This window comes from Uloborus diversus, chromosome 10, assembly GCF_026930045.1.
Source record: "Uloborus diversus isolate 005 chromosome 10, Udiv.v.3.1, whole genome shotgun sequence".
NCBI classification, from domain to species: domain Eukaryota; kingdom Metazoa; phylum Arthropoda; class Arachnida; order Araneae; family Uloboridae; genus Uloborus; species Uloborus diversus.
This window is the reverse complement of record NC_072740.1, coordinates 54,131,522-54,148,494: the sequence shown is the minus strand read 5'-3', so window position 1 is coordinate 54,148,494 and position 16,973 is coordinate 54,131,522. Positions and strand designations below refer to the sequence as shown.

The 16,973-nt window shown below is 32.8% G+C and overlaps 1 protein-coding gene across 1 annotated transcript in view; it reads left to right on the top strand.

Moving 5' to 3' along the window:
• Nucleotides 1-16,973, top strand: part of LOC129231744 (ankyrin repeat domain-containing protein 50-like) — a 115,628-nt gene that overhangs the window by 52,500 nt on the left and 46,155 nt on the right. Inside the window, exon 3 of the mRNA XM_054866104.1 lies at nt 13,453-13,863. Within this exon, the coding sequence (XP_054722079.1) occupies nt 13,453-13,863 (411 nt within the window). The remainder of the gene's footprint in view (nt 1-13,452; nt 13,864-16,973) is intronic.

Here is a 16,973-nt window from a genome sequence, read left to right as displayed (position 1 = left end):
AAACAATATCTTAACAACCGAGAGGGGGCCTCACGAGCAGTGATAATTTACAATTCATTTAGCACATTAAAAAGTTGTTTTTACTCCCCCAAATGACTTTTGCTTCCGGTTTATAGTTTTTCTTTTTCCCATGCAATGAAAGAAATAACATTTTTGGCTCATCTATACTTAATCTTGTTCTTAATTGCATGAATCACGCCCCAACGCACGTCGTAACAAAAAAAAATAATAAAATAAAAAAAATTGAAAGAAACTGCAGAAGTTGGTGTTATTGGTGATTCTTTTATTTTCTTTCATTTTTTTCTCACCCCTGGATAACATCTGCAAACCCGAGATTTATTGTAAAAATCCGTTTCCTTGACATAAATGGTTATTAATAAGGTTTTTTTGAAAGGGACGGGCAAAAGAATGAAAAATACAAGTAAAGTTCACTGCCTTTCCTAAATTTGGCAACACTCCAAACCCAATTCTGAGAATTGTATAAATGGACTCTTGTTTTAGAGCGTCGTCTTAAGTGTAAAACTAAGGATTGTTTGGAAGTAATTTTATGACATTAGACTGATTGAGAAGGAAATTGCCCACTTAGCACATGTATGTAATAATCGTTTTCCTTTATTGTTTTGCCTTTAATTTTCGTATTGGATGTCACTTTAGTTTCTAAATGAGTTTCAGACTTGTCGAGGTTTCCGTTATTAAATGATGTAGCACATTGAACTTATTTAATTTTACACAAACTTCGGTGATAAACTGGAATTTCACTCCCTCCCCTCATTCATTCGTTTTTGTTAAGTATTTGAATTCGTTTGCTTTAACAATAATAATAATAAATAAGGAGTAATTTTTGCATGTGAAAGGGTTATTGATATTTAATTATATTGGATTGGTACCACGTTACTTTCCAAATTCGACTTTCCTTTTTAATGCCAAGATGAGTTTCAGCCAGTTAACAAATTAGCCGCCTCGTCAGTTACCGATGATTAGCATTGACTGACAGTAGAAAAAGTGATATGAAACAGTAAAATTGCACTGTTAGTAATTTTAGATTAAATCAGTATTGTTCTTAAATATTACTTTTCAAAAACGTAAACGTATTTTGTTGAAATAATTAGAACAAAAATCTGTTGTCTTTCACGTACGTTCAAATTATGTGCGTGGCTTGCCCGGGATTTCCTCATAAATGTGCGTGGTAGCTAACGTGCTAAATATCAACTCATATTCTGCCCTGAGGGATAAATAGCAGCATCTGCAAATTTTTCATCCTTTCTTCTCTAGCATTTTTGTCATCTATTTTACTTTAGCTTTATTGTACTGACTTGCGTATTTAGTTTACGCTGAGAATAAAACCCTGAAGTGGTTAATTGAATCAACCGCTTTAATGAATCAAATCGTCAAAAATAGAACGAAATCCTGCTTTATTGTATCAGCCGCTTTTATGGAATCAAAATTGTTTTGAACAAACGTGATTCATATAAGCGGTGGCCACTGTACTGACCTAAGAGCCAGTAGCTAAAAACTTTTTCTCCGTTGAAAATGGTGTTCCTTGTACGTTGAAACACCTGCATATTTTATATATTTTGACTTTAGTAAATTTTCCCCCCTTTATTTGTGATCATTCATTGTGGTTAAAATAATCAATTATCCAACGTATTGAAGCACAAAACATGCAAATTATTGCAGACACGTGTATCGGTGTTACAAGGAACGCCTTTTTTAATGCAAAGAAGTGTGAGCTTCTGGATGAAAAGTCATCCGAGAAAAGCAAACACGTTGGAACAGGAGATAGTGTAAATACCAAAAATCAGAAATTAAACAAAACAAAAAAAGATAAAATGACAAATTTATCATATAATTCCATCAGAAAAAAAACCGTTAGGTAAAAAATTACCAAGAAAGCCCATAAACAATGCAAATACAGTAAAACCTCTGAAGTTGACCACTCTTGTAAGTTGACCACCTGTCTAAGTTGACCGCATTTTTCAGGCACGGAATTAGCCCTTATCATATAAGTCAACCTTTGTAGGTGGACCACCTGTTTAAGTTGACCACTAAAGTAGTGCACCGCAGGTGGTCAACTTACACCGGTTTCACTGTAGTCCAAAAATGAAACCAATCTGAATAAATTAGCAATAATTTTACTAGCGGGAAAAACTCTGTCTGGTAGCAATGTATCAAATGGAGGAATGCGGGGGAAAAAAAAAACAGAGTGAAGGATAGACAAATTAGAATTGACTTTTCAACCAGAAGCTCACACTTCTTTGCATTGAAAAAGGTGTTCCTTGTAACACCGAAACACGTGTCTGCAATAATTTGCATGTTTAATGCTTCAATATGTTGGATAATGGATTATTTAAATTTTCAGCACAAAGGTATTTATTCGTTATTCATTGTGGTATTCAACTTAACAATTTTTGATGCATATCTTGCTTAACTTTTACACTTCCTTGTTCGTTTGAATCAAGTGTTTACAAAACACATAACATAACTTAGTTTACAAAGGTAACTCTTTTGTAGAAGAAATATAACACAATTTAAAGGATATTTTTCATTGAAAAATTCATACACTTGTTTCGCAGTAACAAAGAACACCTTTGCCTGAGTAAACATTTAAGCACGAGATATGGCTGGTTAGTTCAGGACTGAACACCAACAAGAAATGAGTCTACAATTTAGTTATTTTATAGTTTTGCTATTTTCCAGTTTATAATAAGTTTTTAACTAAAAGATATTGAATACATAATCTAATTGCAAATGAAACAATCTATTTCCTAAGTAACAAATAAATACCTTTGTGCTTGAAAATTAAAGGAATTAATTACTAACGTTTTGATGCACAAAAATTGAAAATTAGTTTTGTGCTTCAAAACATTGGTAATTCATTCATTTAATCTATTGCCTAATTGAATATACTTCATAGAATTTACGTGTAGTACAGCGAAAGGAAAAAGACAAAACAATTCAATTTAAAATGGAACAAAGAAAATCTAGGATATAAACCACCATTACCAAAATTCTTTCATACAAATACAAATGTTGAATTTATCAGTAAAGCGGCTATCAGATGGGAAACGCCACATTTTTCTTGTTTCACCACATCTCCATTTATGAAAGAAAATTCGTTCACTTTTCTCATAAAGACTGGCATTATCAATAAAGTGATTGAACAGAGAGCAATAAATTTGTTGATGATTTGATTCTCTGTAGATTTCTTTTATTACCCCACGTCAGCTCAAAATATATCTTATCTTCTGTATTCATCCATTAATTGAAGTAAATATTAAAGTTCTGGTAAGTTACAGAAAAAGATATCTTTCGATTTATAAAGCATTTTGAAGACAAAAAACAGCACTCGTGAAAGTTTTTTTCCCTCATTTGTTCGAAGATTACAAATCATAAATTGCTAAAAAAAATTCTTGTTTTGTGTCTTTCTATTGATAGGATTTTTTTTATATTTATTTGATGTTAGTTTTTGATGTTTAAATGAAGTTTCTCTGTAGATACAAAAGATCAGGGTGTTGGGAGTCGGACTGATTTTGGTGTAAAGGAATCGGAGGTTTTAAAATTCCATGAGTGGCAGTCGGTCATTTTTAACCGACTTCAAAGGGAGGTTATGAATTTGTCTGCGGCTTTTTATGTACGTTCTCTGATTTCTCCAAGGCGCCTGGACCGATTTGTAAAATTCTTTTTTTGTTTGAAATTTTATATTTTGCAGAGGTCCCATGGTAATTTTGACTGGATCTGATGAGGGATCTCGGAGAAATCTGAGAAACTTTAAATTTCATGCGTTGTGTGGCTACGTAATCCAACTTGCGTCAGCCGAGCGACACGTCACTGGTCACGTGGCTTTGACGTGAACAGTGCATTTTCTCGACGGATTGGTTGTCTTGAACAATATTTAATTCTCACGGCATAGGGATGTTTGATTTTCACGGCGCTGCCTGTAAATTTTAATTACATTCTTATTAATGTATCAATTACTCATGTAGAAAATCAGTAAATCAAATATATTTTGCTACGAAAATAGTTGAATTATATATATATATATATATATATATATATATATATATATATTTGATAGCAATATAAGGATTGAACAACAAAGAACAAAATTTTTTTAAAGAACGAAAAATTGACAAAATCCCAAAATACCCTGGGGCCTCATCAGGGGGTACTCCCCAAGGGTAGGGGAAAACCATGAGATGTTTCGTGAGTGCTGCTTGCAAAATTTGCATAAAAAAACAGCATTAGTCCCCGATATCTCACAAAACAAGCTAATGGGGGTACTGAAAGTCCAGGAGATCAGCAAGACAAGAAGTAAGAACAATGAATATTAACAAACCAAAAATACAAGATTTATATAAAGATAAATAGAACAATATTTAAACTACAAGAAAACAAAATTCACAATTGAACTCAATATCAAAAGAAAGAACGTATAACAATGAAATTCAAAAAACAGAAAAATTGACCTACCGCTAATCCTCCACAATTATAATCCTATGGCGCCTATTGATCTGAGTATTGGAGTTCATTTTGGTTTAATTGTCCAGGTTACAAATACAGTATATGATAGTGTTTCTTATATATATACTATCTTTGGAAATAAGTACCCCAGAAGTTATAACATTGAGGTCGACAAATATATGAATTTTTAAATGCTTTTCTACTCAGCACATTGAAAAAAATGCAGTCATCATTTGTTCTAAGGATTAATGAAGCATGACTTTTTTTTAAGTCAATAGACATTTTATGAATAAAAAATATTGCTCGCTTTAAGCAGGTTTTTTTTTTTTTTTTTTTTTTTTCGTTTAAAGCGAGTTCTGTTCCCATAGACTTAACATTGAACTAACCAAATATTCCTGAATTCCCCGTTAAATCAGGGCTCATTATAAACCAGATCGACTGTATTGCTAATTTATGGACATTTGAACTTAAAATATATGTGCAACGCAAATGTCTCCCCTCGATTCAATTCCAAAGCGATTATTTCAGACGGCAGCTAGTTTTACATGCCGTAAAAGTTAATGCCAATAAATTTGTTAGAGCTTTGAAAGTTCTGTGAACTTTTCCACTTTTATTATACCGCTACTATTCAATTTACAGTATCTTTATTGGACGTTCTCCAAATGTTTCATGTAGACCGTCCCAAATCGGTCAGCATATAGTGCAGTGAACTTGTCTTGATGTCGTTGAATTCAGAGGCCGAATGCCAAGTGGCTTCAAAATGATGTTATCTTTGATGTCATTTAGGCACTTGTGCTACATTATGCTAATAACCGAGCTCAAAATTTATGATGAACCTTGTAATGAACCATGCAAATTATAACTCATAAAGTCAATATATTCTTTATATAATAGACTAGTAGGAAGTTCTTATTTTTATTCACTTATTTATTTTCGAAAAGTTGTGGAAGTTTTCTGATTAAAAAAAAAAACTTTTCCAGAAAAATAAGACCACAATTTATTTGAACAAACCTTTATTGCAAACCATTCAACCCGCTTGATTTAGCTTCAAAATTGTTTCTGTTTTTCTTTCTTTTTTTTATTTTCTGTATAGTAGGAGAACTAATCATTTAACTCTTATGTACTCGGATTTTTTCTATTCCAAACAAATTAAGCTCATATTAAGTGATGTTTATATAATACTTTTATGGGGGAAAAAATCCTTGTTGCGTCGCGCTAATTTTTTTATTATAATTCTAAATAAAAACTAAGTTTCATGAGAAATAAAATGTATTTTGTTTAATATTTCTAACAGCAGCATTCCTATTGTATCTCATATCTAGTCAAAAAGACGTTTTTCAGTTAGAAAGACCCTCAAAGAGTTGGTTTGATTTTAAGAAACTAAGAGGTGAAAATGTTATACTGTACTAATATATTGCTTATTTATACTGTATTGATTTATCTGTTTACATCTACTGTGCACATTTTAATAATTACATGTTTTTCATTTAACAAAATAAAAAGATATTTTGTTCACAGTGCTTTATTTAATATATTAAGGAGTCATTTTTATTTAATAATTTAATGTATTGCGTTGTACTCTACAAAACCATCTTCTTTCAAAATTCAAACATTTTAGCTGGATCTTAAATTTAGTACCAATAAAAAATACAATTCACAGGAACCATAAATAAATTAGCGGTATTTAAAAAAAAAAAGAAAAAAAAACATGTTAAAGGAACACTCAAGTTCTAATTTATTTAGAATGAATGTGAAACTCTGTATCGGAAAATTCTACTCGTAGTCTGCCCTCTATCTAGTTATCAATCATTGTGCCGCCACACAGTACTTAGGCACGTAGCTAAGCAAGATTACCACCTGGCTCTTTCTTTTGCATGCAAACTAATGATATTCTTGATTTAAGACAAGTCTAAATATAAGCATTCTTGCTATTTTTGCAGTTTAGTTTTAAAAATATTTCAAACATCATGCATTTTAGAGTGTATTACTTAATGATCGTCTCTATAAAAGGTTTTATCAAAATAATAGTAATACCGCTTTAATATTAAGGGTATAATGAGTTTCCTTAACAGCCATATTGCAAAAAATAACTATTTAGAAACTCTTTTTTCATGTAATCCCAACATGAAAACTTGTACACTTCAGAGATTTTAGCAAATTAAAGTGGAAATTTTTTCAGTTATTTTTGTATATTTATTTAAATAAATATAAGTAAGCAGTATCGTAAGAAGTGCCATACATATAAGAAGTCCAATTCTTCTGGGGTGTAAAATGCCGCACCCCCACCCCTATTAGTTCGCGGTTGAAACATACCAGTTTACTTGGATTTTAGTTACAGTACCTAGTCATGAGCATTACTTCCGTACTTCAGAACAATATTGGTACTTCTGTACTAAAAAGTGAAAATTAAATCAAGAACGAAAATAAACACAAATTTACAAAAAAAAAAAAAAAAAAAAAAAAACACACTTTTACAATTGTTGCAAATTTGTGGTTTTAATATTGTTAGTATGATACTTTCACTTTAGCATTAATGATATTGAATGTAACTATCAATCTATGGAAGGACTCAAAGGTAGATTTAAATTTAACACAGTAATGTAAAAATACCTCTACTGCGAAATGCACCTGGTGTGTTAATGAACTGGAATTGATGGCTATTGAGAAACTAAAATATCAAGTAAAAATTACTCTTACTGACTCTTTATGAGAAAACTCATTTTTATACATTATTGGACTAGCTTGACCCACGTGCCATAATTTTTTACTCTTATACTTTTATCCTCATCACAATTCAGGACCCAAAATTTCAGTTGTATAAATCACAAAGAAGATTGGCGTAATGCTTCAGCGTAGTTTAAACTGTATCTGTTGCAACATTTTTTTTTTTTTTTGTCTTGAACTCAAAGCGATTTTTTTTTTCTCAATCTGCAGCTTATATTTCAGAAAAAACTTTGCTAGTATAACTTCCCCTAAAAGATTTTTTTTAAAAATCCATTTGCTATATCATGCGCCGAAACAAATTCCTCTTTTCAATTGCTCGTTTTTCTTGTGTAGTATACACGCATCAACATGACAACACCATTATCACATTGATGATAATGATTCTAATAAGAGCTAGGATAGGAAAACCGTATCATTACGTACTTCACAACATTTCTTTAGATTCGTCGCTATGTTATTGTAGTTCAAATAAAATACCATTTTGCGAAAATCAAATTCACTTAAAGAGTTTCAATATCATTTCCAAGTTTAAATAGTAGGGGAAAATATTTCTTCTTAAGCAGTTAGAAATTTTGCAAAAGAAGCTCCAAAAGAGGTGCCCGCTAAGTTGATTATCATCGCATTTTACCTTAACGTACTATTATCATCATGCAAATGTCCTATTTCACTGTTTTTCTTTTCTTGCCATGAACGTTTAAACATAAAGAAAACTTGTCAACTTTTCAAGCATCTTCTTTTATTTCTGGAAATTTATGTCTTCATGATATATCCTTCTGTTGATTTTGAATTGCAAAAACTGATCGTTCGATGCAATTTTTTGTTTACTTATTTTTTAACCGTCATTTCTGATTTCTTTGCGTACGATAAATTTTCTTATCATTTTTTAGTATTTTATGAAGAATACTTTTGAAACAAGTTCAATAAATTCCGCGTTTTCAGAAGCAACATAGTTGGTTTAGTTTGAAAAAAAAAAACGTTTATTACGCAATTGATGAAATCCAAAACAGAATACTGAAAGTTAATTTTTGTTTCTAAAAATGTGTGCCGAAACCACTTCGTTTTTGAGGCAATGCAATTTTTTACTCGACTTCTTAAAATGGGCGGTTACAAAAAATAAAGTTGTAAAAAAGATGCGGTAATGAAGCTAAGTTTCCAACATAACACCAATTAATGCCTTTGACTCATAAATATTTTTTATCGTAAAGCTAATTTAATACATGGGCGTTGTTGAAAACATTTTACTAATACAACTGGGGCAGTGAGAAGCAAAGGGATATAAGTGGCAAAATTAAATATTTCGAGAAAACTAGTACAAATAGTAGGGGGACCTCTCCTCTGTCTTGAGGCAAGAAATAATACTAGTAGCCCTGGTAGGTGCTGTTGTACAGTATGATTTCGAAAAAAAAAATTCAATGAAAACTTACCTAGGACGTTATCTTCAAACGCGTTTTACTCAAAACTTGAAAATGTCCACTGACATCCCTTTGCTTCTCACTGTCTCAACTACGGAATTTTCTTTCGCAAGTAAAAGCGACCATAAGTTTTGAAGAAATTGTATCGTACTTTTCGCAGTGCAAATAAAAATGTTTATTAATATTGTAAGATTTATAGTCATTACATCTTGTATAGCATAAATGTGTATCTCTCAGGTTTGCTGTTTTAATCGAATAAAGTTATGCTTAGAATTTACATGTCCCGTTGTCCCTGCAAATGCTGAAGTGACCCGTTTTCTTGAGTGGCAGAACGGAACATTGGAAATGCATCACTCGAAAGTCGTTGGGTGAAGTTGTTAGAGCATTTTCATAAACAAACTCATGCAGAATTGTTGAATATATATAGTGAAACCCCGAATCTACGTTTCCCCCTCATTTTATGTTTTTTCCCCATTAGGTCCTGGTTTTTCCGTATACTACTAATGCTAATTTAACCGGGATTACAAGTTTGTTATTTATTGAATTTCCCGCATTTTACGTTTCTCCTGGAAGTAAAAAAAAAAGAAAAAAATGTTCTAAAATAAACAACATTTTTTATTTTGTGCTATTTCAAAGTTAATCCACGTTGTTGAAAATTCATCTAAGAAAAGGGTTATGCATTTCAGATTGTTGTCTTCTGAAACTGGTTTCTTCTTTCTTCACATTGTTTGAGGATACATTTTTGGACAGTTTAAAACCTTTTGTTTTGTTCAGAAATCACATTAAAATGCAAAAAAAGCTTTGGTCACTCACTATCGAAAATAACATAGGTCACGTGTGACGTCAGTGTGAGGAAAAAGAAGAACCGAAGGTCACAGTTCGTTGTTTCAATATTGCATTGAAGAACTTACTAATAATGGAAGATGATTTTCCTTCTCATTGAGACCAGGGGAAAAAATCGCTAAGCATTTCAATCCTGGAAGATGCTACATTCATTTTGAACGCAATGACGATGACGGAAAAATAATAAAACTATTGCGGACCATTTTCAACCTACCACCCCAGTTTTTACAGCTAAATGTGTTAAAGTGATCTTAAAAAAAATTTACAACACTGTTCTTTTCGTAAAATACAGATATTATATCTTTTGAAAGAGTCATCTGAACTGCCTTTCGTTTTTTTTTTCTTTTTCTTTTTTTTTTTTTTTTACTCTGTTTTTCACCATATTTTACGTTTTCTCGCATTTTATGTTTTTTTTAACCCAGTCTCTTGAGAAACGTAAAATTGGGTTTTCACTGTATTATGTTTGGCGTTCACTAGTGCACCCGTAGAAATGGTATTTCCGTTTTGAAAAATATGAAGGCTAGCAAAAAAGCAAGGTTGGAAATTTTAAACCAATGTTGATTGTAGAAGTAACTTTGTTAGAAATTCAACTGTGAATTTATTATGTTCTTATTTAAAATCAGCACCAAATATACTCAAGCAAATTTGTGCATCGTGCATTATTCTTGTTGGTAGTGCTTATTTAGGTTATTATCTCTCATAAACTCAAAGAAAAACATTCGACTTAAAAAAATTAAAAAACACATATTATACTTATACGCACCCAAAATGTTAAATATCCCGTTTTGTTTGATGCTTGAAAACACCGTGCTTTGTTTCTAAATTTTGCTACCGTTGTCCCCCTGTGTCATAACTTAAAATTTCTGTAGGATAATCACGTTAATGTGTCTTAAATATTGCTTGAGAAAATCTTGCTTCGCAAACGTGTCGAAATGTGTAAAATACATTTTAATTGCCAGTCAAATTTGTTGATAAGATCTAAGAGTCTTTTGTTGTTCTTTTTGAAACATTTACCAAGCAAATCCTGATATCATACTTTCAGACACACGTTTTACGCCCGAAGTGTTTATTAAAACCGAAAACAGTGGGTTGCACCGCCAACTTGTCGCTGGCGGTTTCACGTTGCCATGGTGATTAAGCTTTCGACCTAGGAAATGTATTACTTACACCATGTTGTTACAATTGTTAGCTGTTTTCAATAAGGAAAGTAATTCCCTCGTTGCTTAATTAGCATTAGCTATTCCTTAATCTGGCGTCAGCAGGAAAAACTTATTGGAAGGTCATAACCCATAAGTGTAATTGGATTAAGTTGTCTTGCTTTCAACTATCGTCAGAATCATTTCGATGAAATGTCGAAGGATTTCATTTAACTCCTCTTATGTATTGTATCAATAAATGCACTGAAAAAAAAAATGCTTCAAAAGTTTTTAAAAAGTATTTCATGCTTGAAGCTCTAAGAACATAAATTGTTGGTAAATCTCTTAATAAGAAATCATAATCTGGCTATCTTGGATTAATTTTACTAAAAAAGTGGGATTGAGCCAAAACTCGGGGGAAAAAATAACAGGAATTACGAAGATTATTTATAACACCTATAATGCTGAGGTGCCCTGCCCTAAGAACAAGAGCGCACCCCCTCCCCCTTAAATATCGCGAAGAGCCCTCCAAAAGCAAGGGCCCGTTCCCCCCAAAAAAGAGAAAAATACCCCTCAAACGTCCCCTTAAAATTCACAATGGCGCAGTCTGCGCCATGGCCCCACACCCCTAGGTGGGCACTCCTGTATAATAAAGTTAAAAAAAATAGTTGATCCTTGATTGAAAAACTTGATATGTTTTTTTTTATGAATATTTAGCTGCACCTGCACGGCTGTGTTCGTGTTATTAGTTTAAAAAAAGCTCTTTAAGCAGATGTAAATTTTTCTTCCCATTACGAAATGGAAAAAAAAATATTATGCTTCGTTAACTAAAATGTTCACACACGTAGTTTTTTCTAAATCTCCAAGCGTATTCCATGAAGTAATAAAAAAATCCTACTATGGTGACGTCACTGCCCGTCCAACTCCCTGTTTCAAACAAAAAAGCATCTAATGTAAGTACTCTTTGAAATTAATCAAAACCACCGGAACTAAGTATTTAAAGTTAAAAAATAAGACAATAAATAGCAACTATCCAATCCGAATAAAATTGCTAATAGAAAAAGCAAAGTAATAAAAAACATTTAGTTGAGTTTTTCATCTTAAAATATCAATAAATAAAAAAATAATCAATTAAAATATCATGACACTAAAACAAAATGAACATTCGTGCTTCCGCAAAAGAAAAAAGAATTTGATTGAAATATGTGATATAGTTACAATAAAAGAAAATCCCCTCCCCTCTCAACCACTCCCCGAAGAAGTATTTGCATTAAAATACGCTCTCCAGTTGAATATCGATCAGCTAAAAACTGCATATATATTCCTATCTAAGAGAATCACGGCTTTTATTTAACTATGTCATTCATGAAAAAACGCCTTTTTACTAAGACTCCAATTTCAGTGCAATTTCAGTGCAGGAATTGACTATATATTAAATACAGTAATGAAAATGTCAATTATAAATTCAAAATAAAAATTTAAGCGATCATCTCTTGGCTGCACAGGCAAATCAATAGTTGTTTAAAAAAAAAAAGTTGTCAATTACAAAAAATAAGCAAAAAATCAAATTTTTAAGTCCTTCATTATCGAAGAAGCTTAAACACAGGTGAAGAATTTTATTTGTCCACATTTAAGCAAAAATAGAAACAACATGACCTTTATTCAGTTGAATTCACTCCATAAAAAAAATCAATATCTGGTGCAGGTGATTTCAAATATCGAATTTAAAAAAGATATTTCCTTACTGAAAATGCTTATAACTTTTTTCCTGTTTAATTTATTGCGGTTAAAAATTCAAAATAAAAAAAATTAAGCGAACGTCTCTAGGCTGCACGAACAAATAAATAGACGTTAAATAACAAAAATAAATAAATAATAATAATAATGAAACGGAAAAAAATTTAAGTCTCTCACTGTCGAAGAGGCGCAGAAACAGTTGAAGAATTTTATTACTCCACATTTCAGCAAGAATGGCAACGATTCAAATTTCGAATTTAAAATTGATTTTTCCCTTGCTCAAAATGCTTATAACTTTTTTCCTCGTTAATTGGGGCTCTCCGTTCTTTTGGACCGTTTCTAGAAATTCCTTAAAAAGGGTATTTTTCACACTTTCCAATGAAACTAAATCCAGACGATACGAAAATTATTTCGAGTTGAAAGAACGAGTTTTGGGTCCTAAAATAAAATTTTAAATAAAAAGTGAACTACTCTTCGATTTTTCCCCCCCGAAACGGTCTATAAACTTTCCCAGCACTAACCAACACAAACTGTGGAAATTTCAACGAAATCGGTCTGTCAGTTTTCAAGCTTACCCCGGACACATACATTAGGAGCTTGTTTTATTTATATAAAAATAATACTGTCCACTTCTGAGAAGTTGAGCTACGACCTTGAGCAAATCCATTTCTTTAAAGGGAAAGCAATCAGAAAAAAGAGGAACTGTTAGGTGCAGAGTTGTGCTACCATTTCAACCCTTTTATTGGCGAGAAAATGTTGCACTGTTTGCTACTTTTTACCTGAATTAATATTGTTCGCCAAATGGGCAATAACACTGCAAACTAAATCCGCAAATTCTTTAGCCGTTTTCCTCACCCCTATTTCAATAAATGGAATCGTTCAATCGGTCGAGCAGCAGAGCTCAACTTGCCAGAGGTGGACAGTACAAAGGTGTGAAGCTGTTTATCGCTGTTTTGAAAGCGGGTTTTTAATAAAGTTGCCCGATCTTGTGTGTTTGTGCTGCTGTTTGAATACATTTATGTTAGGTTTATTGTTTTGCATCACATGTATGTTCATTTAATGTTTTAATGAAAATTTGAATCATTTGATGATGATTTGATGCATTTTATGAAAAATTAATGTAACACCATGTCTTGTAGGTTGTGAACGTTTTATTAGAAAACGGAGCCCAAGTTGACCTAGCGGATTCTGAACATCGCACAGCTCTTCGAGCTGCGGCATGGGGTGGCCATGAAGAAATCGTTTCCCGGTTGCTAGCTTATGGAGCGTGTGTGAACAAAGTTGACAACGAAGGTCGAACAGCCCTGATTGCAGCTGCCTACATGGGCCACACCGAAATTGTTCAACAGTTGCTTGATCACGGTGCTGAAATTAACCACGAGGACAGCGATGGTCGAACAGCTTTGTCAGTGGCAGCTCTTTGTGTTCCAGCTTCCGAGGGACATGCTAGAGTTGTCAGCCTTCTTCTAGAAAGAGGGACAGAAGTAGACCATAGGGACAAAGACGGCATGACGCCTTTGTTGGTAGCTGCATTTGAAGGGCACAGCGAGGTAATATTTTTTATGTCTCTCTTTCATGAGTTTATTTGCTTGTTTTGTATCATTGAGCATGATACCATTTCTAATATATATTTTTTTGAACAGAAGAGTGTCAAAAACTCGGCCCTCGATAGCCCGGCTGAGTCCAGAAAACTCGGCAACATTAGCCGCGTTCACAACACTTTTTTCGACCCCGTAAATCTCCGCTCCAGCTCCTCAAAAAATCGATTTAAAAATCTTCCATTTCCATGCAAAAAGAGGTTCGCATTGTACCAGAGAAAGCGGTTTTTTACCCAGCATCCTTAGCGGCAAGTAGGCGAACTTGTTTCGCGTAATACATTCTGAGTAAAAATTCCGCCTTCACTCCAAAAGAAAGCAGAAGGAGAAAAAATCCACATATACCCCGCAAATAACCGAAATGCGGTGAAAAGCAGGTTTTTTCCGGAGTCGAAAGTGGAACGGCCATGGAAACGGCCCTATTCTGAAGAACGGGAAAACCCCTTTTGAAAAACCTGTTGAGCACGCATTCCCTATGTCCTGGCATTCTAAACTCTTACCACTTTTAGGTCCACATTAAGTTGAGTTTTCGGGACTCTTAATCAGAGTTTCTTATTTTTAGTTTTTTTTTTTTTTTTCTTTTTACTAATAACCTTAATCTTTTGGGAAAGGAATTTTTAGATATCTCAAAAACTGAACCAAAGTTTGAGAAAGTGTATTTCATTACAAAATTTCTTTATTTTAAACGTCAAGCATTCAAGAACCCTATAAAAATCAAGCAGTTGATGCTGAAATTCCATCTCAAACATCTCAAAATTTTTGGACTCATTTCCTTTTGTATCACCATTCGCCTGTTTAATTCTAATGGATATTACCTACTTCTGGTGCGTTGTACTATCTCAAAGTCACTATTTAGCTCTTCTAATTTACTGCAAATGGTGATTACTCTGAAATTGATGGTTTACGAAGCGTTTCCCAATCATTGATCATTAAGCACATTGCTTACTCGAAGCATTGTTTATGTAGAGATATTTCGCTTGTGGTAATGCTTAAGTGCTGCAAAGGCTATTCGAAAGCTTTGTTGAAAGTGACAGATGACTAATTTATAACGCATCAACATTGTGATTAATACGATTAATGAATCTGCGTGATTATGTGTGATTATTAATGTGCTAGAAGGAAATAAATCCAGTGTATAGTAATTTCGCGGTTGGCTTAAGATTCGTTACCGGTCTTTGATGCAAATTTGCGCCGTTATCCAAAATCATCATTCAATGTAGCTTTTAACGTATTACACAAATTGCGAAAGTATATTACTGAGTTTTGCTTATTTGAAATATTTTGAAGAAGTTGTGTAATTTTTTTTTTCTTTTTAAATAACACTACTTTAAAATGACATTGTAATCTGATATCCGAGGACGTTTGTGACAGAAAATCGGCAAGCGGCCAGTTATGACTATTCTATCTGAAGGGTCTGTCGAGGGAGAAAGAAAAAATTGGATTTGGTGTGTTCCGTTCATTTCAAGTGTCTCTCTCCAGTTTGGCAAACATGCATCCCTACAATTTAATAGATGCGTCTTTTTTCCGCCAGTAACCCAGATGTTTGCCTTTCTGTCTCATCGGTGGTCGAACAATTGCATACTGCAACGTTGTAGCATAGTTGCATGTTTGAAAAGTAATAATACTATTAGCTGAAGTTGATTTGTTGCTCTAAAGACTACTTTTAATTACTTAACAAAGTAATAACTTAGCTATAAATAGGGTCATTATTTAAAATATAGTATGAATCTGCCTAAATATTTTCGACGAACTTTGAATAATTCACAGAGTTAGACAGAAGCAAAAGCACCAATCACAAAACACCAAGTGCAAAACATACCTTGTAGAATGCAGTGTGCTTCATCTGTCCGGTGCTCGAACTTTCTGACAAGCAATTTTCTTCATACGCCAATTGTTCCAACGCCATTTGGGATTTTCAATGTGCTGATCAATTTGTATGCGAAAAACAACCGTGTTTCCCTTTGAAAATTTCGAGATTTGTTCACTGCAACCTTAACGATGAGCATTACCGTTGCTTAAAATCTTCACAATCTCGCGAGCGCATACTTCCAAGTAACCATATATCTAATTTTGGTTCATCGAATAGGTCGCTAGTTCTTTGTAAGATTAGTTACTTTTGGACCAAATTGTAGTTACTCGTGTATCGTAAAAATTCGCCTTAATAATCGTTCATCTAGTATATTAAAATGTCAAAGTTAATAAACAAACGAAACTATGGCGCTGCACGCCAATCCCTTCTAATCAACCAATCCAACGTTAAAATGCTCACGTAATCAAGTTACCTCGAAAATAACATATAAAGAATCAAGTACCTTTGTTGCACATACCCCTAATTGACTTAAAATCTTCCTACGTGAGCTTTTGAAAGGAAATTCGATTAAAATTGTATATCTTTCTTTTACCCCATTTCTTTCTTTTTTCTTATCAGTAGCTTTAGGTTACTTTTTATTTGTTGTTTGTGAAGACTTTTAGGCTAGTACCTAAGCTAGTCGCAAATCAATTTTTTAAGCCTTTCTTACATATGTATGGAAAAACCATAAACATACAATGCTGTAAAAGATTTTTTTTTTAATCTTTACATCGCTTAGAGAAAATCGACGTAAAATAATTATCCTCTACCTTCTCATCGTAAACTGCAAAAAGTAAAGAAATGTTAACATTGCTCTTTAATGTATTTATTTTATGATACGCAAAAGACGTTTATGGTTTTTCTTTCAGAGAAAGATAATCATTTATTAAACTTGTCTTCAGATTTCTCTTTTTTTTTCTGTTCTTTCACAAGCTACGATGCATGTTTTTTCTGCGAAGAATTTTAGATGAATTAATTAGTGTTTTTTATTTACTCGTCGTGTATTCAATTTTATTAATGCGAATGTGAGCACAAGCTTTTCTCTTGAGAGGTTTTTGTAGCGTAAACATTGCGTTTTAATTTGTTTTCGTTTTGACTAGAAAATTATTAATTAAAATGGACGGACGATTAGGAAGTATATGTATATTTAATAAACAAAGATTAACTGGTGACTTGCTTAACGTAAAAGTGCTTTAATTTTTTTTGGAATTCCTAC